Source organism: Bufo gargarizans, chromosome 2 (genome assembly GCF_014858855.1).
Source record: "Bufo gargarizans isolate SCDJY-AF-19 chromosome 2, ASM1485885v1, whole genome shotgun sequence".
Lineage (NCBI taxonomy): Eukaryota > Metazoa > Chordata > Amphibia > Anura > Bufonidae > Bufo > Bufo gargarizans.
The window spans coordinates 250,969,783-250,994,410 of NC_058081.1; the positions used below are offsets into that span (position 1 = coordinate 250,969,783).

The 24,628-nt window shown below is 41.9% G+C and overlaps 1 protein-coding gene across 2 annotated transcripts in view; it reads left to right on the top strand.

Annotated features, from left to right (window-relative positions):
• Nucleotides 1-20,677, top strand: part of GRAMD4 (GRAM domain containing 4) — a 165,457-nt gene extending 144,780 nt beyond the window's left edge. Inside the window, exons 15-20 of one of the 2 annotated variants that reach the window (XM_044280227.1) lie at nucleotides 1,614-1,631; nucleotides 4,164-4,308; nucleotides 8,863-8,956; nucleotides 16,820-16,904; nucleotides 18,049-18,117; nucleotides 18,345-20,677. In XM_044280227.1, the coding sequence (XP_044136162.1) occupies nucleotides 1,614-1,631; nucleotides 4,164-4,308; nucleotides 8,863-8,956; nucleotides 16,820-16,904; nucleotides 18,049-18,117; nucleotides 18,345-18,446 (513 nt within the window). In that variant the 3' untranslated portion in view covers nucleotides 18,447-20,677. The remainder of the gene's footprint in view (nucleotides 1-1,613; nucleotides 1,632-4,163; nucleotides 4,309-8,862; nucleotides 8,957-16,819; nucleotides 16,905-18,048; nucleotides 18,118-18,344) is intronic. The other variant, XM_044280228.1, reaches the window with a different exon arrangement.
• Nucleotides 20,678-24,628: the final 3,951 nt, after the last annotated feature.

The following is a 24,628-nucleotide window of genomic DNA, read 5'->3' on the forward strand; positions in this document are numbered from 1 at the left end:
TTACCTGAATGTATTGATATATTTCACATAACAATCTACTGCTTTTGTCCTGGAGAGGTGCTTTTAATCCCTGTGCAAGTGAGCAGTTAAAGGGGTTGTCTGAGTTATTTTTTTCTTCTTTGTATGTTTCTTACTAATCAAATGTAAGGGGTTTACAATTCACTTCATCTGCAGTAGCTCCTTTCTCAGATTTCACTGAGGGTCACATGACCTGTGATGTCAGCCTCTCTTCCTGCTCTGATGTCTCGTGCACAAGCCTTGGGAACAGGTCTGTGTCTGTGCGCTCGGCCCAATCCTCTGCATTGCCCTTTGCTGTTGTCTTTCCTGTGTCTCCCTCCCACTGGATTCTTCAGGAAAGTTTAACCCATTCTACCATCACCAGCACAGACTTAATGCTGGAGGCTTTGCTGTGCAGCTGCCGGCAGTGAAGAGACACAGGATCTTACCCCGCCAGCATGCATATAACAGAGCTGACAGACTGGAGGAGTTCTGCAGAGCATTTCACAAGAACAGGTAGGTGCTGATACACACAGGATCTTCACCTTACCTGTTCTTGTTCAATGCTCTGCAGAACTCCTCCAGTCTGTCATCTGTTATCTGTAGGATGAGAAGGGAGGCTCCTGTGTGTATCAGTAGTGTCACTGTACAGCTTGTAAACTTGTAGCCCTACACATACAGAATGCTGCTGAGTATCCCAGCAGTCAGACATTTCACTCAGGGCAGACCTGTTATTCACTCCCTTTGCAGAGCCGGGGAAGGGACACAAAAATCCATGAGGAAAACCTCAGATTGTTGTTATTGCAGGTAAACAAACTTGCTTAGCTTATGTATATATTGCTGATCTTCAGATTTACAGTGCTATATATATTTTTTCATAACTCTGATAACCCCTTTAAAGTGCACCGAAGGCAGGCCCAAGTCACTTTTTGTACTCTGGCTCTTCCTGCATCTTCTGCCAACCCCTCCCTCTCATTTATTGACAGGGCCTTGCTAGATGACTATACAGGAACCCTGGCCCTGTCAATCAAGAAGGGGAGGGAGATGCAACGGATTGCTAAGTGAAAGGCAGCATTACAGTCAGCTGAGCTATCCCTACAGGGCAGTGCGCCTGGTTTAAGTTCCTGGTGACACACTCCCTTTAAACGGATTCCTTGTAGGATTTAGAGAAAGAAAAGGTCAAATTCTTTTTGTGTATGTGTTCAGATATTTTCTAATATGGTCCATGAACACGTCGGATTTCTTCCAGTGCTTCTCTCTCACTGGATCATAGCTATCTGAAATGATAGGAATGGTAGTTTTACGCCACTGTGAACAGTATATGTAGGAGAGCCACCACACTGGTGTGATGAATGTTGTCAGTGGAGACCTAGTTCTTAAGGAGCGGTGGACTACATGAACATTTAATGTTACTACCAGCTTTGTCCATTGTTCACATCATGTTCCCTGCATTTCACTGCCGCAGTCAGTAGTAGAGTATTGATTTTATTGTGCATATCTGTAGTGTTTGTGCATTTTTCTGCTCAGCTCGTGTGTGTACTGCGTGGATAATGTCGAAGCTGTCACCTTTTTTCTTTTGTCACTGTCACATATGTGTTTGTTTCCTTCCCTGCTAGCTGTCAGGGCATGAAAAGGTACGGAACTCTAGAGTGCAACTGGTTTTATTGTGGATTCCATTAACCACTTACTATCGTTTCCTTGACCTATTTGTTGTTTTTTCTTTTGCACCGCATCTCTTCTAACCTGTGTGTTCAGTTACAGGCTATCTTACATTGACATTTTGACACTTGTGCATGTCAATTACATTTGTATGTGGCATGGTGCTGGTCACATAAGTTAAAAAAAATCTAACATTTTAGAAATATATTAAAGTTTGGATAGATGAGTATAATAGGGTAACTAAAACATAATAATGATTCAAGCCAACAGTTTACATTCATTTTAATGACTTCACAGGTTTTCAGTGTCTCTAAATGCATCTCCTGATTTCTCTGCCATAGACTGATATAAGAATAATGTTGCTCACACCACATTTTAGCCGTGCAGTGAGCTTTACATGAGGGTGATGGATCGGATCCATCACGGTATACTTTTGAATAGCATTTGTGGTATTCCAATGTGTAACCCTGACGCAAAGCTTAGCGAAGAGCTAAAATGTGTTATGAACACACTGAATTAACATTTGTATTCAAAGCTGTTCACCAAATCTAAAATGCACTTGTGCCATGCATTCTCTGTGTGACTATTATCTTTGCTAATTGGACTAAAAGTGGGTTGATAGACTGCCTTCTTCATTCTTACTGCTTCTGTCAGTCATTCTCAGGCAAGTAGCCTCCGTACAACAAAATATTTTTTTAAAGGATTGTCCAGCCATTTAAAGGCGTTAAAAAATACTGAGAGAGTATAAAAAAAATGATTGTTTGATTCTCCTGTTAAAGTTCTTTTGGATACCCTACTGGTCTCTACCACCTGCTCCCTCTTGACACGGATGTGTGACTACTGCTGCCGCCAATTAGGGGAAAAATATTAGGTATTACCGCGTTCGTAACGACCGGCTCTATGGCTCTATAAAAATATCACATGATCCACCCCGTCAGGTGAATGCTGTAAAAAACAAAAAAACTAAAAGTGTAATACCAAGCGATCAAAAAGTCATATGTCTCCCAAAAGGGTACTAATCAAACCGTCATCTCATCCCGCACAAAATGAGACCCTACCTAAGACCATTGCTCAAAAAGTTAAAAAAAAATATATGGCTCTCAGAAAATGGCAACAAAAAAAAGATATTTTTCTTGTCAAAAATGCTTTTACAGAGTAAAACTTAATGAAAATAAAAATAGGCATATTGGGTATCGCCGCATCTGAAACAACCTGCCTTATAAAAATATCACATGACCTCCCCAGCCAGGTAAACGCTGTATAAATAAATAAATAAAAACTGTGCCAGAACAATAATTTTTTGTCACCTGCCAAATGCGTAATATTGAGTGATCAAAAAGTCATATGTACCCCAAAATGGTTGCAAATAAAACGTCACCTCATCCGCAAAAAATGAACCCTGACATAAGACAATCTCTTAAAAAATAAACCAATGGCGCCCGTAAACCAAACTATCAAAATCTGCGTTGCAAAAGCCACGTGGCGATCCTTCCATTCTGAGTCCTGCCATGTGCCCCCACAGCAGTTTACAATCACATTTGGGGTGTTGCCGTATTCAGGAGAAAATGCGGAAAAAATTATTGGGTGCCTTTTCTCCTGTTGCTCCTTGTGAAAATGAAAAATTTGGGGCTAAAGCAAAATTTTATTGAAAGAAATGCTGCGTGAAAGGGAGCCAAGCTCTGTTCCGGACAGCAGAGACAGAGTATTAACATGATTAATAATGCTCTATGCCTCTCTGTAATCTTTTTACTACAAAATCGCTGTTGGATAAAGTGGTCACTGTGATTTTGTAGTAAAAAGGTTAGAGGCAAAGAGCTGAAATGTGTATATGTTTGTATGGCTAAAGCTTGTGTCACATACCCTCCCACCTTAAAGTATTCAGTTATGGTCAAATGCAAGCTATTTTCCCAACAATGACAAGTGTCTATCAAATATTGACTTCTCTCTCAATAAATGTAGCTATTTACCCTGAGGGTAACAGCAGAAGTTTGTTTCTTACATTTAGGCCTCTTGCACACCGTCGTTGTGGGTCCGTTCCTTGCATTGGGGACCTCAATTTGCTGTCCCCAATGCACGGGCAACGTCCGTGCGGTGGCCGGAACGGATCGAGACCCATTCAGTTTGAATGGGTCCCTGATCCGTCCGCACCGCAAAAAAAAAAAATAGAGCAAGTTATATTTTTTTGCGGTGCAGAAGCACAGACAGAAAAACCACGGAAGCACTCCGTAGTGCTTCCGATCAGTGCTTCTCCATGATTGTGGACCCATTCAAGGGAATGCGGAGTGCACACGGGCCGGTGCCCGAGTATTGCGGACATGCCGTATGCGTTCGTTTGAAAGAGGCCTTACCCTGTAAGCTAGACCTAATATCACTGCATCAGGAATGAGTAATTTTCTGCTTAGACCTTTGCGTTCTGCTTAATGTGTATGCCCTAGCTTGATTCCCTTTAACCGGTTTATACATACATTGTTTTATTTTAGGAAAATAACAGTCGGCTTTATTTTCAGATGCAGTCAGTATCGAGAGTTAATGTGACTTCCGGAGCTCCACAAACAACAAGCCGAGATGAGGAGGGAGGAAGATACCATACTGCAAAAAAGAGCAGTTTTCTTGAGGTCTTCAGTTTATCAGAAACGGAGCGCCCCTTGCCAGGTAACTGAATAAAAAATGATGAAGCTACTTCATATATCTCCTTTATAGACTGAAAAAATATATATGATTGGCCGATCAGCTGGACCTCTGGATTGACTAGACGGTTCAACACCTTAGGACCTCTGTGCATTCGTCAGCCAATTGTCCTTCCTCTGAGCCTTCAACTGGCCATCACTGTGATCTCCAAAGCAGTAGTGTTAGGTGGAGATTGATATTGTAGCACCATGCAGAGTTGCTACAGAAACCATCAATTGCCATATGGAAACATTTTTAGCCAGTAGGATACATAAGCTTCTTCATTTGAGTTAACCCTTTAAAGATCAACGGATATATCCAGCAGGGTCTCAGCCACCCAGAAAATGTAATAATAAGTTACAGTAACCTGGTGCTAATAAAAACTGCAACCTCTCCTGCAAAAAAGAAGCCACAATGCCACACATCAAATATAAATACATCCTTTATTACATAAAAAAAAAAAAAGTAAAATCATACAAATATGCAGTATGGACTCAAAGTATAGTCAGCCCTCCCTCCTAAACTGTAGGTACAGCTCCCCACCACAAAGCTCTAACAAATATATAGTGCCGTGGATCCGCACAATACTATTGGTATGCTCCTAAATGATACACAAGCACTTACCAACCATGAATGAGTAAACACCCATCCCACTATATCGGTATCCCGAGTGGGAGGTTGGTGAAAGTACTGAGAATAAAATCAGAGCAATTCCAACATATTGTAGGACCATCAAAGGTTATTTCTTCTTTACCACATCGTATAAGGTGCTATATCATCACATAATGTGCTATAAAGCGTTCCTACAATAACATATATATGCACTTAATAAATCATAAACAAGAGCATGATGGAGTACAGACCCAGAGTTCAGGGTGTGACCGGCCACCCCGATGTACGTTTCGCCCAGCTTCTTCGTAGGGGCGTATCTAACCTCACTGCCTGCTCTCCCTATATGGGCCACCTGTTTCTTGATGAATGATCAATAGCTATCTCTAATCAAACACCTTCACCTGTAATGACAGCTGGGGTGTGCAATCAAGTGTATTTGCTCAAGAAGGCACAGGATCTCACGATAACACCCGAGATTCCTGCCTCACAGGACACCATTCATTGCATGTTCTCACGATGGGACGAGTTTCCCCTATCACATGACCATGCTCCGTAGTGGTGGTGGTAAGGGGCAGCCGCCGCCACCTGTACCAAGGACCTGAGTTGGCCATAGCTCTGCCTGGCAGCGTGTCACCTGACCCCGTCCTACATGACCTAAGCACCATCCTGAGTGAGGGAATTCACCCCAAGTACCATCTTGAAAGAGGGCATTCACCCTCACCCACATCAATAACATCATATATGAAGATCACTAGATGTAGTTATAGACCATGGAACCATTGTGGACACTTAATAACCACATCAATAAATAGATAATTCATTCTAAATGCTGCGTGAAAAAAAGCTGACCGCGGCATGCAGAGGGTTCGCGGAGGGTACAGGTGCCCTCCGCCTCCCCATCGAGTCCCCACGCTACAGTGGCAGGGACCGGATGGCAGAGAAGGCAAGACCGATGCCTTCCCTTCTACAGAAGCCTGTGAGATCCAAAATAAAACACATAAAATTGTAAAAAAAAAAAAGGAAAATCTGACATTTTACATCACACAAAGTGTAATACCAAGCGGTCAAAAAGTTATACGCACCTCAAAATACTACCAATCAAATCGTGATCTCATCTCGAAAAAAATTAGCCCCTACATAAGACAGTCGCCCAAAAAATTAAAAAAAAACTATAGCTTTTAGAATATGGAGACACCCAAAAAATGTTTTTTTCTCTAAAATGCTTTATTATGTAAAACTGAAACAAACAACCAAAAAAAGTAATATTTGGTATTGTCACATCCGTAACAACCTACTCTATAAAAAATACCACTTGATCTAACCTGTTTGATGAACATTGTAAATAACAAAAAATAAAAACAGCAATTTTTTGTTACCTTGCCTCACAAAAAGTGTAATATAGAGCAACCAAAAATCATATGTACCCTAAAATAGTACCAACAAAACTGCCACCTTATCCCGTAGTTTCCAAAATGGGGTACATTTTTTGGAGTTTCTACTCTAGGGGTGCATCAGGGGGTCTTCAAATGTGACATGGCAACTTAAAATTATTCCAGTGAAATCTGTCCTCCAAAAACCACATGGCGCTCCTTTCTTCTGTGCCCTGCCATGTTGCCCGTACAGCAGTTTACGATCACAAATGGAGTGTTTCTGTAATCTACAGAATCGGGGTAATAAATATAAAGTTTTGTTTGGCTGTTAACCCTTGCTTTGTAAGCGGATTAAAATGGAAAATCTGCCAAAAAAGTGAAATTCGGAAATGTAATCTACATTTTCCTTTAATTTTTGTGGAACACTTAAAGGGTTAGCAAAGTTTATAAAATCTGTTTTGAATACCTTGATGGTGTAGTTTCTAAAATAGGGTAATTTTTTGGGTGGTTTGCTAAAGTATATTAGTGAATTATTGTTTTGCTACACAGATTGGGTTTGTAAAAGATAAGACAGGTTCTGTGTGTGAAGCTATTAGACTGCAGGACAGCCACATGTTACTGTCTACTAAGCTCACTTATCACAGCTCTCTGAGTGATGATTTCCCAGCAGGGGGGAGGGGCCTTACAGACACTGCAGGCTGATGACTCATACTATCCACATGAAATAGCATGCAAAGACTGAGTTCTCAGTGTGATGTGATAAAGGGGCGTGGCAGGCCTTCACTCAAACTGCCTAAGCCCATCCAGCAATAGAAGCAGGAAGTGAACTCCAGAGCTTGGCTGAAGGTGAGGATGAAATGGCAAGATGGGAATACCCCTTTAAGGGACATGATTAGACAACAGTAAAATGCATACAATAATCAATAAGTGCATAATGTACTCAAAGTAAATAATATACTTCATAGACCTACAAAGACCATGATTAAATAGATACAAATATATAAAACATAAAAACAGTAATACATATGGCGTCCCCATAGGGATATCAGAGACGAATGTCCTGCAAAATGTCCAAAGGAGTCATTCTATCCAGTAGTCCAAAAGTTCAAATGCTATTCCTTCCTACATTTTTTTGATCTGAGTAATATTTCTTCATAATGGCAGATGCTGTAAAACACTAATTCTTCACCAGAAATAGACTCAGTTGAGTCCCCCCATCTCATATCATTCTCCATGTTAAAAACTACCTCCCGAAAAATGCAAGGGGGACAAAAGGGAGAAGATGGTAAACTTATTGTACATATGAGCCATGATCCAAGTCAGAGAAAGGCCACGCAGCCTTTATGGGTCACAAAAATGGGGCAAAACGATTGCCTTCATTTAGACCCAAAAATAAAGTTGTTACTCTCAGAATGCAGTGAGAGATAAAAGGTCTCGGTGTGGCCCTAGAAAGTAGGTACCGTATTTTTCGCCGTATAAGACGCACTTTTTCTCCCCCCAAAATGGGGGGAAAATGCCCCTGCGTCTTATACGGCGAATGCTGTCAATTTTACATCGCAAGCTGCGATGTAAAGCGAGCGGGGACTCGGGGAGGGACTGGGAGGAGGAGCTGGGGCCGGCAATAGCGGCGGGGCGGTGCAGTCACTGTACTATAGCCCCGCCCCGCTGGTATACTAATATAATATGTCATATTCAATTGATGGTTATTAAATATGCCCCTTTATGCCTAATAGTACCTTAAATCCTTAGCGCTTCAGTAGTATGCAGGCCGGGCGGGCGGCAGCGTAACTCCCTGATGTCACGTGCCTGCGCCGCCTACTTTATGAATGAAGCAGGCGGCGCAGGCAAGTGACGTCAGTGAGAGACGCGTCGCGCCAGCCGCCCGGCCTGCCGGCAACTGAAACGCTTAGGATTTAAGGTACTATTAGGAATAAAGAGGCATATTTAATAACTATTAATTGAATAAGAGATATTATATTAGTATACTGGAGCGGCGGGGGATCTGTGGATGGCACAGTTATGGGCTGGGAGGGTCTGTAGATGACACATGTATAACAGTGCCATCCACAGATCCCCCCCCCCCCTGTAACAGTGCCAGCCACAGATCCCCCTGTAACAGTGCAAGCCACAGATCCCCCCATAAGTGTCCGTCATCCACAGTTTCCCCAATAACAGTTTCTGTCATCCACAGATCCCCCCATAACAGTGTCCGTCATCCACAGATCCCCCCATAACAGTGTCCGTCATCCACAGATCCCCCCATAACAGTGTCCGTCATCCACAGATCACCCCATAACAGTGTCCGTCATCCACAGATCCCCAGTAATAGTGCCATCCACAGACCACCATTAGTTCCAAACACACAGCACACCTTTTGGTTAAAAATATATTTTTTCTTATTTTCCTCCCCAAAAACCTAGGTGCGTCTTATACGCCAGTGCGTCTTATACGGCGAAAAATACGGTAGTTACTTTTCATTGGTATGCATTGCTAGTTGCTGATGATTGATGATCATACCCACATATTGAGTTGCTTCCACTTTTTTCCTTTCTTCTAGCTTGTGAAACTGGCTGGCGCTGCTGCTTGATTAATAGAGATCGTAAAATGCCCACAGACTACATCCGAAATGGTGTGCTTTATGTTACAGAAAAGTAAGCTGTCCAGTGTTGTTTTGTCAGTTTGACCTGTCTCCTAGCTCTTAGGGTACTTTCACACTTGCGTCAAAGTTTTCCGGTATTGAGTTCCATACCGGAAAAAGTTTTATCCTAATGCATTCTGAATGGAGAGCAATCCGTTCAGGATGTCTTCAGTTGAGTCCTTTTACGGTATTTGGATGGAGAAAAAAACGCAGCATACATTGGAATGGTATTAAAATTGCCACATTGACGGAAAATGTAAAAAAATTAATAAATACGGGATCAGTTTCTCTGGATGACACCGGAGAGACGGATCCGGTATTGCAATGCATTTGTGAGACTGATCTGCATCCGAAACCGGTCTACAAATGGTTTCTGTTTGCATACAGATTGCCGGAATCCAGCAACGCAAGTGTAAAAGTACTCTTAGCTGATCTGTGTAACTTGAGCTAACTCCTGAAGTCCTGACTAGTTTTCCATTTGAAAGTTTACTATGTTTAAAGTGACCAGTTCTTTAAAAGAAATTATACGTCATAATGACTTAAAGGGACATTTAACACTGAAAAACAAGAAAAAAGAAGTATAACCTGCTCAGTAAAGTTTGTCTATAGTGCTTTCTTCATGGGCATCTGCAAACTGCGGCAGAAAGCAGTTAAACAGTTATCTTGCAGTCAGAGAAGTGTCTCCTTTCTCCCTGCCTCTCAGTCTTTGGCTGGAGACTGGCTCTGTGCACTAGCCTGAACTCACAGTTCGAGAAAGGGGCGGCGCTTAAGACTGCAAAACTTCAGTAGCTTCTTATAAAGCCTCCCCTTGTATGTGTGCAGGGATACTAGACAGTACTAGACAGTGCTATAGAAAGTGCTACCCAGCTTTCCCAGGTGTGGGGATGTAATTTTTGCCTATATACCCAGGGGAAATTTCTCACTGTATGTCTAGACCAGGGATGCTCAACCTGCAGCCCTTCAGCTGTTGTAAAACTACAACTCCCACCATGCCCTTCTGTAGGCTGACCGGGAATGATGGGAGCTGTAGTTTTGCAACAGCTGGAGGGCCGCAGGTTGAGCATGCCTGGTTTAGACAAATTTGACACTCAACACATTAGCATTGGAGACTTGGATTACAAGTCTTAATGTCACCATTGCATTTTTCAAGTAACCCATCTTTCTCAGGACCCTGGAAGTCAAATCTGTCTAGCTATGGCACTGTTTTGGAATGGGGAAGGGGTTTATCTTGGTAGATGTAGTATTCTGCAGTCTATTACAGCTTCACATGGTGGCAGCCCAGCTTTCCCAGGACCTTGAAAAAAGCAAATCTGCCTAGCTGTGGCACTATTTAGGAGTGAGGAAGGGGATTTATCTTGGTAGGTTTGGTATTCTACAGTATCTTACAGATACACATGGATATAACCCAGCTGTCTTAGGACCCTGAAAGACAAATGTGCCTAGCCATGGCACTATTTCGGGGGAAACAAGAATGACTTGTTTAGGTAGAATTATTAGCAGTCCCTATTACAGGTCCATGTAATTTATTTATTTTACACGCTTATATAGTGCCAACATATTCCACAGTACTTTACAGGCATTGTCATCACTTATTTGTTGCCCAGCTTTCCCGGGATGCTGAATAACAATATAATTTATCTATATGGAGGATTTGGCGCTGAGATTCTTACTTTCCAGGCTGATGACTAGCAATGACAGCAGTCTGGTAAAGCTGGGTGTAACAACCTCTGTGGAGCGGTGATGGGGGCAAATTGGTTACATAAAATGCACACATTGGTGCCTTGATATCTGTCTCCAATGCAGCTTCATGGGAAAGCTGGGTAACAACCTCTGCAGAGGTATAATGGAGGCCACACTTGCTATATATATTCTGTGTACACTATATCCATAATTATAACATCGGGATAACCGTGAGTACATACTGTATATCTACTTTGATCATACCACAACATGCTACCTACCTTTTCAAAGCTGCTGAAAGGCAAATCTGCACAATTATGCAGAGAAGGGAGGAATTACATAACTAGGCAGCTTAGCTATTCAGCTGTATATACTATGGCTACTACTATGTATATACTACAGCTGGTATTATGGCTGATGCTGTCCCCAAATCTATTTTGTACTTTTAGAAACTAGAAAATTGCTTCAAACAAAACGGCCACTCTCACTGTGTAGACAAAAGTTATCGAGACTACACCCAGCCCCCTCCTCCTAAAAGTCCTGTCTTACATGCAATAGTGTCAAAGTTAGGCTACATGCACACGACCGTTTTGTGTTTTGCGGTCCACAAATCGCGGACCCGCAAACACGAATGGCGTCCGTGTGCGTTCCGAAATTTGTGGAACGGCACGGACAGCCATTGATATAACTGCCTATTCTTGTCCACAAAAGAATATTACAGGTTATATTTTTTTTGCGGACCACGGAGTGCTGTTCGCATCTTTTGCCGTCCCATTGAAGTGAATGGATCCGCATCCGAGCTGCAAAAACTGCGGCTCGGATGCGGACCAAAACAACGGCCGTGTGCCTTAGGCTATTTTTACATTAGCATTTTTTGCAGAATACAACCGCATGCATCCGTCATGAATGGATCAGATTGTATTATGTCTTCTATAGCCATGACGGATCTGTCATGAACACCATTGAAAGTCAATAGGGGACGGATACGTTTTCTATTGTGTCAGAGAAAACCGATCCATCTCCATTGACTTACATTGTGTGTCAGGATGGATCTGTCTTGCTCCGCACCACATTGCGGACAGAACACATTTTGGTGCACTCCGTTTCGTTCAGTTCAGTTTTGACCATGAATGGGGACAAAACTGAAGTGTTCTCTTCTGCTATTGAGATCCTTTGACGGATCTCAATAGCGGAATTGAAAACGCTAGTGTGAGAATAGCCTTGGGGAGAAGGCATGGCTGGCGTGGGTTTAGTGTCCCTTTAACAATGGTTTTGATTGATGTGGGTCTAAGCAGGGGTCGAGTGGAGGGGGAACGCATGGGAACGGCGTTCCTGCACTTTTTTCATGGCAGGAACGCCGTTCCCTTTCAGCCTCAAGCCAGGAGAACACGGCTGAATCAGATTCACAGGGGGAGACGGAGCGCACTGTGCAGGGCAGGTTAAGGGAGGAGGGGCGGCTTCAGTTGAGAGGAAGCTGTCTGTGCGGTGCCGCTGCCTGCGACTCCTCTCATGGCGCCCCGCCCCCTAATGACATCATCTCCTTTACTACGAGATCAATGTCTTTTAGAAAAGTTTGTCCTGGGATTCGAACTCACGACCTCTACACATCAGAGGAAGGCATTTACCCTCACAGCCATGAAAGCCGTCTAGGTAAATGCTTAAAAAAAAAAATATAAGACTTCTAATTATACCTAGTGTACTGATATCTAGTGTACAACCATACACATGACAGCTGCCCACTGTGTATGGATGTAGCAGAGCTGGGTGTGTTGGGGCAGCTGTCATGTGTATGGTTGTACACTAGGTATCAGTACACTAGGTATAAGTAGAAGTCTTATTTTTTTTTTTTAAACAGCTACCTTGACAGCTTTTATGGCTGTGAGGGTAAATGCCTTGCCTCTGATGTGTAGAGGTCATGAGTTCAAATCCCAGGACAAACTTTTCTAAAAGTGTTTTTTTTTTTTATAAGACTTCTACTGATACCTAGTTTACTGATACCAAGTGTACAACCATACACATGACAGCTGCCCACTGTGTATGGATGTAGCAGGGCTGGGTGTGTTGGGGCAGCTGTCATGTGTATGGTTGTACACTAGGTATCAGTACACTAGGTATAAGTAGAAGTCTTAGTTTTTTTTTTTTAAGCAACTACCTCAACAGCTTTTATGGCTGTGAGGGTAAATGCCTTGCCTGTAATGTGTAGAGGTCATGAGTTCGAATCCCAGGACAAACTAAAAGTGTTTTTTTTTCTTTTTCTGATACTTCTACTGATACCTTGTGTACAACCATACACATGACAGCTGCCCCAACACACCCAGCTCTGCTACATCCATACACAGTGGGCAAAGTTACCTACAGTAGAAGTCTTATATATATATTTTTTTTAAGTAGCAAGCTAGACAGCTTTCATAGCTGTGAGGGCATATGCCTTGCTTCTGCTGTGTAGAGGTCATGAGATCGAATCCCAGGACAAACTTTTCTAAAAGTGCTATTTTTTTAATTTATTTTTTAGTCCGCAGCGACACAAATTACAGCATGCTAGATTTTCTGTGCTTTTTTATTTTTTGGAGGGGGGGGGGGGGGGGGGGGGGGGTTGCAGTGGATCTTGGGTGAGTTCCCACACTTTTTTTCCCAGGACTTGACCCCTGGGTCTAAGTGCTAAGAGTCTCACTTATCACTAGAACGAGAAAAAAAGGTCTCTCTCCAGTGCTGAAGACGAGCTCAATAGTCCACCCCCAGTTTGTCTCCAGTAGCATGGAGAGACAATGGTCTTCCTCCTTGGTATTTGCAAGAGCAGTGCCCGGCAGAATACCACTTACGCTACTCCTGATAAAATCTCCACAAAAAGGATTTGTCCTGCTCCACCTGACCTCTACCTAGTGCTGTCAGCAGTTTACATGGTTAGAACTGTTGACAGAATCCCTTTAAAGCAGACCTTTGTTTAGCTCACAAGCTAGTGGATTGAAATATGATACCTTATTATGTGCCTAAGGGTCCATTCACACATCCGTAATTGTTTTGCGTATCCGCAAAACACGGACACCGGCAATGTGCGTTCCGCATTTTGCGGACCGCACATCGCCGGCACTTAATTGAAAATGCGGACAAGAATATGACATGTTCTATTTTTTGGGCGGGAACGGAATTGCGGACCCGGAAGTACGGATCTGCAATTCCATTCCGCTAAATGCGGAACAGAATTGCAGACGTGTGAATGGAGCCTTAAAATGTGTGAGTCCTTCGTCAATGGTCTGTTTTAGGCCTCATGTACATGACCGCACGAATACCGGCCATGTGCATCCTGCTTTTTCCCTTCCGCAGGTGCTGCAATATGTTTCAAATGCCTATTCTTGTCTGCAAAACAGACAAGAATAGGACATGTTCTATTTTTTGGGGCGGATGCACCGATACGGACTGCACACTGTATGCTGTCCGCATCTTTTGCAGCCCCATGGAAATGAATGGGTCTTCATCCAGTCCACAAAAAAGGCTGATCGGATGCGGAACCAAAACTACAGTTGTGTGCATGAGGCCTTAGGCTAGGGCTACATGTGTCGCATGACATTTTGTCGCACCAATGTCGGGTGACATTTTTTATAATGACAGTCTATGGTGTCGCACTGCGACATACTGTGACGCAACAGTAGCAAAAAACCAATCCAAGATGAATTTTTCTGCGACTGTTGCGTTGCATGTCACAGTGCAACACCATAGACTGTCATTATAAAAATTGTGGCGCAACAAAATGTTGTGCCCTATGTGTCGCGCGTCACATGTCGTTGTGTAGCCCTAGCCTTATAGTGATAATAAATCTGCAGTGATCCGCATGCCTACTCTCCATTATGATGACCTCACATACCAGTAGCCCAGTGTGATGCCGCAGGTGCAAAACATATTGTTATGTTAGTTGCTGAGGCATCAATCTACTAGTACTTGTGACAGTGAGAAGTACAAGAGGATAACGTAAATTATAGGCTAATCTGAAAACTTTCATACATCCTTTGAATATAAGGGTGTTGTTTCTGAGCCCAGCTTTGGTGTTTCATATCGGTCTTCTAGGTTTTCTGTCTGGTTTTGGCTGAAGTGTAAATGGGGGTTGAAGAGAACTGTGTGCCAATCGGAGGTGTGGTGAGCAGGATGAGCTGATGGTCAGTGAGGAAAGAAGACAGTAACAGGGTGTTGAGGATGCAGAGAGGATTGAGCTGCTGATGGCCCTGACCAGAGAGCACTGACTTGCAGAGTGCCACGCCTTGGTAGCATGAGGGGGCTATGGCTAATATGCCGAGCACCGTCAGGGAGATTCTGTTAGATGTCAGTTTAGTTCCATATAGTAACCACCAAGCTTAGGCTACTTTCACACTTGCGCTTGATCGGATCCGTTCTGAACGGATCCGATCATATTAATGCAGACGGAGGCTCCGTTCAGTACGGATCCGTCTGCATTAATAACTTAGAAAAATTTCTAAGTGCGCAAGATGCCTGAGCGGATCCGTTCAGACTTTCAATGTAAAGTCAATGGGGGACGGATCCGCTTGAAGATTGAGCCATATGGTGTCATCTTCAAGCGGATCCGTTCCCATTGACTTACATTGTAAGTCTGAACGGATCCTGGCCGTGCGGAGGCGAGCGGAGCGGAGGCTGAACGCCGCCAGACTGATGCAGTCTGAGCGGATCCGCTCCATTCAGACTGCATCAGGGCTGGACGGAGGCGTTCGGGTCCGCTCGTGAGCCCCTTCAAACGGAGCTCACGAGCGGACCGACGAACGCTAGTGTGAAAGTAGCCTTAGAATACATCTGTAACCATCACGCTTTGTGCCTTATTGTGACTGTAAGGGTACATTCACACGTTCAGGATTCGTGTGTGGAGAATCCGCACTGATATCTGTAGGTGTTCGCAGGCAAATCCGTGCGGTCAATTCGCATCAAATTGTGTGAATTTTCCGCATGCAGATTTTACTAAGTGTATGAAGAAAATCCGTTCAGGAAAAATAAAATAAATTGACATGCTCTGGATTTTAAAATCTGTGTGGAAAAAAACGGCGTAGTTTTCATTAAGAATTTAAAATTCTCATAGAATACAATGTACATGACCTACGGTGCGGATTTTTGCTGAAAATCCACCCGCAATCCTGATCATGTGCATTTAACCAAAATGCTAAGACTGCGCTGGAGTAAAATTAAGCTGCAAGTTCAGCTAAGGTTTTCTCCTCATTGCTGTGCCATCCTTGAATGGGGCTCCAGAATAGGGTCAAGGGCCACATATAGAACTGACCATCTTACAAGTGTGTGAGTTACTGCAGGGAATGAGAGACTCAAGGTCACTGATTTTATATTTCTCTTTGTAAGTTGTGATCAGACATTAACTTATAATAGAAATGTGTCTAGATGTCAGCCTTTCATCTTGCAGGACATTTCTTCTACTGTACAATGAAAATAATCAGGGCTTTTTTCAGTTTTTAATTCCAACTCCGTTTTAACTTTAAATGAGCTTTCCAGGGCTTTAATATTGATGGTCTATCCTTAGGGTACTTTGACACTAGCGTTATTCTTTTCCAGTATTGAGTTCCGTCCTAGGAGCTCTATCCTAATGCATTCTGAATCAAGAGCAATCCATTGAGGATGCATCAGGATGTCCTCAGTTCAGTCTTTTTGCCTTTTCAGGACGGAGATAATACCGCAGCATGCTACGGTTTTATCACTGTCCGGATCCGGCTTTTTTCCCATTGAAATGCATTAATGCCGGATCCAGTCCCGGCAAAACAGAACCAGCATTGTGGTCTGCGCATGCTCAGACCGCAAAAAATTTGAATAAAAAATGCCGGATCCGTTTTCCGGGTGACACTGGAGAGACTGATCCGGCATTTCAATGCATTTGTCATACGGGTCAGGATCCTGATCCGTCTTACAAATGCCATCAGTTTGCATACGTTTTGACGGATCCGGCAGGCAGTTCCGGCGACAGAACTGCCTGCCGGAATCCTCTGCCACAAGTGTCAAAGTAGCCTTAGGATAGGCCATTAGTATCCGATTGGCAGGAGTCAACTGACTGAAGAGGCTGTGGCTGTCTCGTAATGGCCATGCCCTTCTTATTGTTTTCCAGGCACATTACAATACATTTGCTGGTTTTATTTGTTGTTTTTGAATTTTCATGAGTAAAACACTTTAAAAACAGTTTTTTTCATTACTTATCTTTCAGCTACTTATGCTTTGAAAGCTCAAGATCTGGTTCATCAAAGCGGAACAAAGTGATAAAATTATCAGATATTACAGACATCCAGAAGGTACTTTTGCTGTTTCTGTTCACCTTGAAATGCACTGAGCCCAGTTTACTCCTCTGTTGTCTGTTCTTGAGCTTTTTGTATTTCCTTCCATCAGAGTCTTCATAGTGGATATTTATTTATAACGTAAGTTTTTGTGCGCTAAAACAATTATAAGGCTGAATCCAAATGTAGCAGAGGACTTCTGTGCAGATAAATATTGAAGGGGTGAAATCCACAGAGAGGTTTTCGGCTACATGTGGATGCGGTTTGTGAATCTGCATCTATTGTACTGTAATTTGCTGGAGATTTGCATTAAGGAATCTGCATTGCAAATCTTCTATGCTTTTACTGAACATTAGGCTTCTCGCACACGGCCATGTCTGGATTTCGGTCTGAAAACAATGGATTAGCAAAATACGGGTACCTTCTTTGTACATTCTGCTTTTTTTTTTTTCTGCAATGCGGACCAGAATATGACTTGTTCAGTAAATTGCGGATCGGCTACACAGATCTGCAAAAAATTCTAAATATATAATAATAAATGACAATATATTATGGCTCAAAACCTATATGTTTAAATTAAATTTGGCCTCTATTTCTGAAAAGTTTCTGACTGGATTCGAACTCACACTTGCAACCTTCTACATTACAGCCCAGAATGTTAACCACTACACTATAGAGCTGCATGGCCAGTTACTTTAAAAAAAAAGAAAAAAAAAAGAAAAGAGACTTCTGCTGTATAGGAATACTTGCTACTAGTAAGTATTGCTATACAGCAGAAGTCTCATATTTTATTTTTTAAGTAACTGGTCATGCAGCTTTATAGTGTAGTGGTTAACATTCTTGGCTGTAATGTAGAAGGTTGTGAGTTTGAATACCGCAAGAAACTTTTCAGAAATAGAGCCCAACTAGAGTCCTGACACCCTCCCCTCTTCCGAAAATAGGTGCCTGGTTTAATGCTTGGCTTATCCCATTAACTTCCATTGTGCCCGGGTGCTCTGTAGAGCACCCGAGCATCAGGAAGTGTTCTACTCGAGCACACAAGCACTTTGGTGCTCGAGCACCAGAGCACATTAATAAAGAGCCTTAAAATGTAGATTTGTGTATTTGGAATTATATATATTCAGCCTAATATATTGCAAAATATCCCCTTTTTTCCCCCCAGTATAAAGTTCTTTCAGTTCTCCCAGGATCTGGCATGGGAATTTCAGTTACAACCCCATCAACACAAAAGGTATTTATTATTTTATGTACTATATATACACGGTATATATAATATAGTTGCAAGCCATACATAGCTGCTTTATTACGTTAGAATTTTGCCAAAACTGTTCAACTGTTTTGCAATTTATGAGCCACACAAGGTCATATGCTGTATACCACTGGATGATTTTTTTCCCATAATGAATGCCTTTGCATGTGTGTCTTCTGCTTAATAATCTCAGCTTTTTTTTTTTTCAGCCACTTATCTTTGGTGCCATGGGGCACAGAGATGAAGCATTTGAGACCATCTTCAGCCAATATATGAAAATCACTTCTGCAGCAATGAACAGTGACACATGAGATACAACGTCATCAGTCACCTTGACTTTATAATCTTCATTTTTGCCTTCCACTTCTTTAGTCTATTTTGCAATAACCTAATTGAATAGTGGGGATTTATTTTGCTGTTACAGAGAGAAAGCATTCTGTCTTTTATACGTGCTTTATTTTTTTTAAGCATCTTCCCCTATTTTTTTACGAAATGGTTCACCTGGCAAACAATTGTTCCCTTGTTTCATGTACTATATTTTTATGTTTATTTTAATGTGTGTACTGTGAAAAGTCTGAAATTGATTGGTTTTCAGTCAGATATGTGGTACAATAGTACTGTTTTGAGAGAATTTGTTACATAGAGCAGTAAAAACACAGATAACTATTGGAAAACTGTTTCTAATACGTTTCCCCTGAAAGTGATCTATGAAACATAAAAATTGCACTTGGTTTGATGTCAAATAATGAAATCCCTATGGCCCTGGAAGCCATAATGCCTAGAAATAACCCTAAAATGCATCACTGCTTTTTTTAGTCATCCGGCTTTTTTGATGGGATATTGATAAAAACAGCAAAGATACTGTAGTTGTATAATGTGGGGAACTTCCTTTGTAAAGAGTTTTCCCTATGCAGCTGTAGTTCCCAGTATTCCATTTATACAGTTGGCAATACACATCAGAGGTGAACCGAACACTTTTCACCATATTGTATTAGGGTACTTTCACACTTGCGTTGTTTGATTCCGGCAGGCAGTTCTGTTGCCTGCAAGTGTTCCATTTATTTGGCCAGCGATAAAACCGTAGCATGCTGCGGTATTATCGCCGCCCTGAAAAGTCAAAAAGACTGAACTGAAGACATCCTGATGCATCCTGAACGGATTGCTTTCCATTCAGAATGCATGGGGATAATACTGATCAGTTCTTTTCCGTTTATAGAACCCCTAGGATGGAACTCTATGCCGGAAAAGAAAAACGCTAGTGTGAAAGTACCCTTAGCTGTAAGCATGCATTTTAGTGATGCATTTTAACTTTAAAAATGATCTTTTATGGGGTTCAATGTCAAGATAAATCTAGTACTTATCATAAGTTAAAGGCTGTGACCTCCTTTGGAGACAATTTTTGTTTATCATTGAATTTTACTTATTTGTGGCTTAATTTTTTTTTTTTTTTTCAATTGGTCTTTATTTAAAAAAAAATAATTCCAAAGTTTTTGGTCTACAGCCTTCACTTGCAGTATATCTGCAGACTGGTTTAATTATTCTTTTACATTGAATCCATCAGACAGCAGCTCTTATGGCTCCATGTGTAGCCTTCACCTCTGAACTCCTAGCAGCTCATAAATACTCATTTAAGGGTACTAGCGTTACAGTTTTCCGGTATTCAGTTCTGTCATAGGGGCTCAATACTGGAAAAAAAAAAAACACTTCTTCAGTTTTGTCCCAGTACATTCTGAATGGAGAGCAATCCGTTCAGTATGCATCAGGATGTCTTCAGTTCAGTCCCCTTTACGGTATTTGGCCACAGAAAATACTGCAGCATGCTGTGGTATTTTCTCTGGCCAAAATTCCAGAACACTTGGCGGATTCCTGGATCCGGCATGATTTTCCATTGACATGTCTTAAAGCCGGATCCGGTACCAAGTGTTCCAGAAAAACGGATGCACAGACCTTTAAATCTGTGAAAAAGATAAATACTGAAACAAATGATATCTGTTTGCATACAGATTTCCAGATCCGGCAGGCAGTTCCAGCAACAAAACTGCCTGCTGGAATCTTCTAACGCTAGTGTGAAAGTACCCTTAGCCATATTGTTATCAAACTGAGGGTTTAGCTATAATGAGTGTTTGAGCTGTCAGGGGTTCAGAGATGAGGACTACAGTCTAAGCCATCAGAGCAGTTTTCTGATAGGATTCACTGTGAAGGTAGAGCCTGCCTGTCTTCAAGTACACACAAAATGTAAAACTGTACAGGAAAAGATGTTGATATTTTTTTTAAATAAAGTCCTATAAAGATTTTTTTTTTTTTGCCGAAAATAAGTAAAATGCAGTCATAATAAAAAATTGCCCCAAAAATGTTCATAGCCTTTAAATTGTTGCACCTACAATTTCTTGACACACGTGCAGTTTTGATTTGTGACTTTGCAGACCTCTTAAAGGGGTTGTCCAGGTTAATATCAGATTAGCAGGGGTCCGACACCCGATCAGCTGTTTGAAGTGAATAGGAACGAGCCGTCCCATTGAAATGAATGGGATGGCTTTGGTGTAATTACAGCTGCTCACCGTTGCAGATAAACAATGAAGAGGAGGCAGCGCTGGCAACGCGAGCGCCTTCTCTTCAAACAGCTGGTCGGCGGGGATAGGAGAGGTCATCAATGAATATAACTTGGACAACCCCTTTAACATAATGCTGTAGGCCAGTAAAAGGCAGTGTATACAGCTTTATTACTCCAGCAGCAGGTCTGTAGGCTGATATCTAGGAACACTGCCACAATCTGTTTTGTACAAAAGTTTTTCCTCTACAGTTTTGTAGAGTTGTTAAATTATATGGTACATATTTGATAAATGAGGTATTTATATTCTAGTGCTGCCGTTAGTTTACTACTTTCTTCATGTTCCATTGAGTAATTTGGGCAATCTGTCACCTGGAGAGGTTTTCATATCTAAACTAGCTTATTACTAGCTGCTACACCCAATAAAAAGCATAGCAATGTGCTAATAATAGGGCCACGGGAATTAGAGGGATTTTCCGGGACTAACCTATTGATAGCCTATCTATAAATGGCAACTGTTCACTTCTGGAGTCTACTAACAGCTGAACAGTTGGGGTGCTAGGTCTTGGATCACCACTATTCTCATATTGATGACCTATCTTATGGATAGGTTATCATTGTATTGTTCCTGGAAAACCCCTTTAAGTGCCTTTCATTTTATGTCTGAGGGTGTCACAGGTGTCCACAATGGCAGATGTCACAGGAGAAGAGGATGAAGTAGATGAATTTTAACTGCCCAATCCTCTTTTTCCCAGGCTGATGGTACACTTGTATGAAGGGGTCGCGAGAGGTAGCAGTACGCTGATAGCTATAGACAAACGGGTATGTAGTGTGTAAAGCTAGCCTAAGGAAAAAAGCTCTTCATGATTCTCAGGCAGTTGTCAATGATCATTCTTGAATGTGGTGACGACAGCGTACAGAGGGGAAGGGGCTTATGTGACCGCCTTTGGAAGGGTGGATAGTGAGCACTGTTTTATTACAACATTTTGAAGACTGGATATAATAGGGAGCTGATCATAACACAGAATCACTTTAGTATGGCATCTTATCTACTCATAAAGTAAAGATCAGTTAAGTTATTTTACAAAACAGTAATTTTAGGTAAACTAATCTCATATTGAACAATTTGGTAGCTGGTAAAATCCATTTTATTCTGGAGTTTCTTCCCTTGGATTAGAAAGCGATAATGACATCCTGAAAACAAGACTGAAAATGGCAGTATTTTATAGAAACTTCACAGGATAGTAGATGTTCACACTGATTAAATAGTTTTTCATTTGTCACAGATATTGCTTGGTGATTATTTGTCTTGCACTCACTTTAGATCTTATGCTGTAGAGAAATGCTCTGATTTTTTTATTACCCTTGCAACCCTCTACCCAACTGCATTGTTAAAAAAAAAAAAAAAAAATTGGACTATTTGTGACTGCTTTACAAGCCACTCGTCCTTCAGCTCTATGCTGAGTCACACAGCTCAGGCTGGAGAATATAGGGTTTAAAAGTTCAGTACCTAGTTCTAGGTTCCTGTACTGCAATAGGACAGTAATTTTTTTTATTTATTCTACATTAGATGAATGTTTATGGCCTGGTATAAAGATGACTCCCCAGAATGCAAACCAGAGTAAATCCTCTGGAAGCCATATGCATTGTAAACTCAACTGAGCTATAATGCAGACTCAACTCCAGTCCTCAGGGCCCACCCGCCCGTCATGATTTCAGAATATCCAACAGATATTGGGGTAACTCCTGATGCATTGACACTAATTATATCACCTGCTCAATACTAAGGAAATCCTTAAAACATGACCGACAGGTAGACCCTGAGGACCAGAGTTGAGGAACATCACTCTACAAATCACAATAGGAAATTAAATTATTTCGGACTCATTAGGACTTCCTTTATGATTTGCTTAAGGTAGTGGAAGTGTTAAGACGGCTAGCTATGGGTTTTCAACCTAGTGTAAAGCTAAATATTTGATTTGAGTGGTCTTGGGTAGAACAATGAGTAAGTAGTTAATGTTCTGGCTATCTGCTGTAGCATCTTTTGCTTTTTTTGTGGTCTAGGGTAGAAGAGCTACATTGTTCTCTCTATGATCAAGCAAAACAAGTTTATGAGTGCCCTGTAGGATCAGGAAAGGAATAGTTAGGGGAATCTGGTGCCAACACTCCCCCTTAAATCTGCATTACAAATCGCACACACTATCTTGCAGTAAGCAAGCTAGCAAGTCTTGTAGTCCAAAAGACATTGCATTTCAAGGGCTTTACTGTAGAGGAAATTGCTGCATGTAAATAAGCGGTCTCCTTCCCTGACTAGCAGGCGATTGCCAAGAAGGAAAACTTCATTCGCGACAACAGCCTGCCGAATTGTCCCATGTAAAGGGACCTTTACAGCTGTTTGTCCTTGTACAGCTTTGCTAACCTAAGTGGATATGCGGAGGTCAGACATGCACCATCCCTACCTGGACATGCAGGCTATTACTGAACCGTTACCATCAGCAATATTATTGGGCTACAAAGAAAAAAAATGCTGCAAACCCATCCTGTAGCTTGTGTGGTTAAGGGCTCTAAGTTTGCTGCCTTATTGATGGAATAAACAAGACAATACAGTAGGTGCTGGACAAATTATGCCTAAAAGATCCATAGTTGGCTGTTCTTACAGTTACAGCTTTATGCTTGGTATACACGCTCACTGTTCGATCAATCATCAAGTGGTAGAACTTTAGGGGCACATGTATTAAGACTGTCATTTTAGACGACGGACTTAATAAAGCCCTAAACTGGCCGAGGTTATGAAGTGGCGCAGGCTTCTCCATAACTTTAGCGTATCCAGCGCCAATTCTAAATGTAATACCGTTTCTGAGTGGTCTTACATTTAGACCTTTTTTCTACCACTAAAACAGGCTAGGAAATGGTGAATGAGACAGGCCTGCCAGCCCGTCTCCTTCCCTGCCCATGCCTCGCCCACAATTTTAGACCTGGCATGAGTGGGGAGAAGTCACAGATAGCGGCGCAATGCTTATGTGTATTTAGGCGTATTTCAGCGTAGTAAATTACCCCCCTAATTTTTTTTTTATAAAGAACCTGTCATTGGCACACCAATTACAAAAGTATGTGCTTTAGTTGCTGCAAAGTGGATATAAAAAAGTGTGTCTTGTGTAAAGCCCATCTGCCACCTGTTCCATTGGGGACAGTCATGTTGTGTGCTGTTATTTTTCATGGCAATGGAACCCATCAAATAACAAGATACGAATGATGTCACTGGTTTATTTTATGGCCAAGTGCTGGCTGACTGATTCCCAATGGTGGGTTTGGCTGTTACTCCTCAGGTACCTCTTCTCTCTTGGGATTAGCATGCGTGTTTGCTGCAGGGAATCTGCTTGTTAATATGACTGAGACTGGAGAAAATGTCTAGGAAGAGGCCAGATATTTTCCACTGTGGAATTTGATGCAAATTTGCAGCAAATCTGTATGTACTGTATTACAAAGGGTGAAATCTTGTTTAAAATCTGAAGAATTTCTACAACATAATGAGTATTTTGATTCTTAAGGGAAAACTGTCAACAACGTTAAGCCGCCCTTCCCGATGGCAGCATAAAGTAGTGACAGACATGCTGATTTCAGCAGTGTGTCACTCATGAGTTGAGTGGTTGTCGAGAACCAGCTTTATAGTCATCACAGCCCAGGCCTGGAAAAGAGAGTCATAGGCCCTATTCAGTTGACTGGGTACCGTGCCCATATTGCGGACTACAAAAACACAGTTCTGCATACGGATCCTGATCCGTATGACAAATGCCATCAGTTTGCATACGTCTTGACTGATCCGGCAGGGAGTTCCGGCGACGGAACTGCCTGCCGGAATCCTCTGCCGCAAGTGTGAAAGTACTCTAAGCCGGCAGGAGTCAGAAGTATAATTCCTTCCTTTATATTTAACATTTTTTCACACAC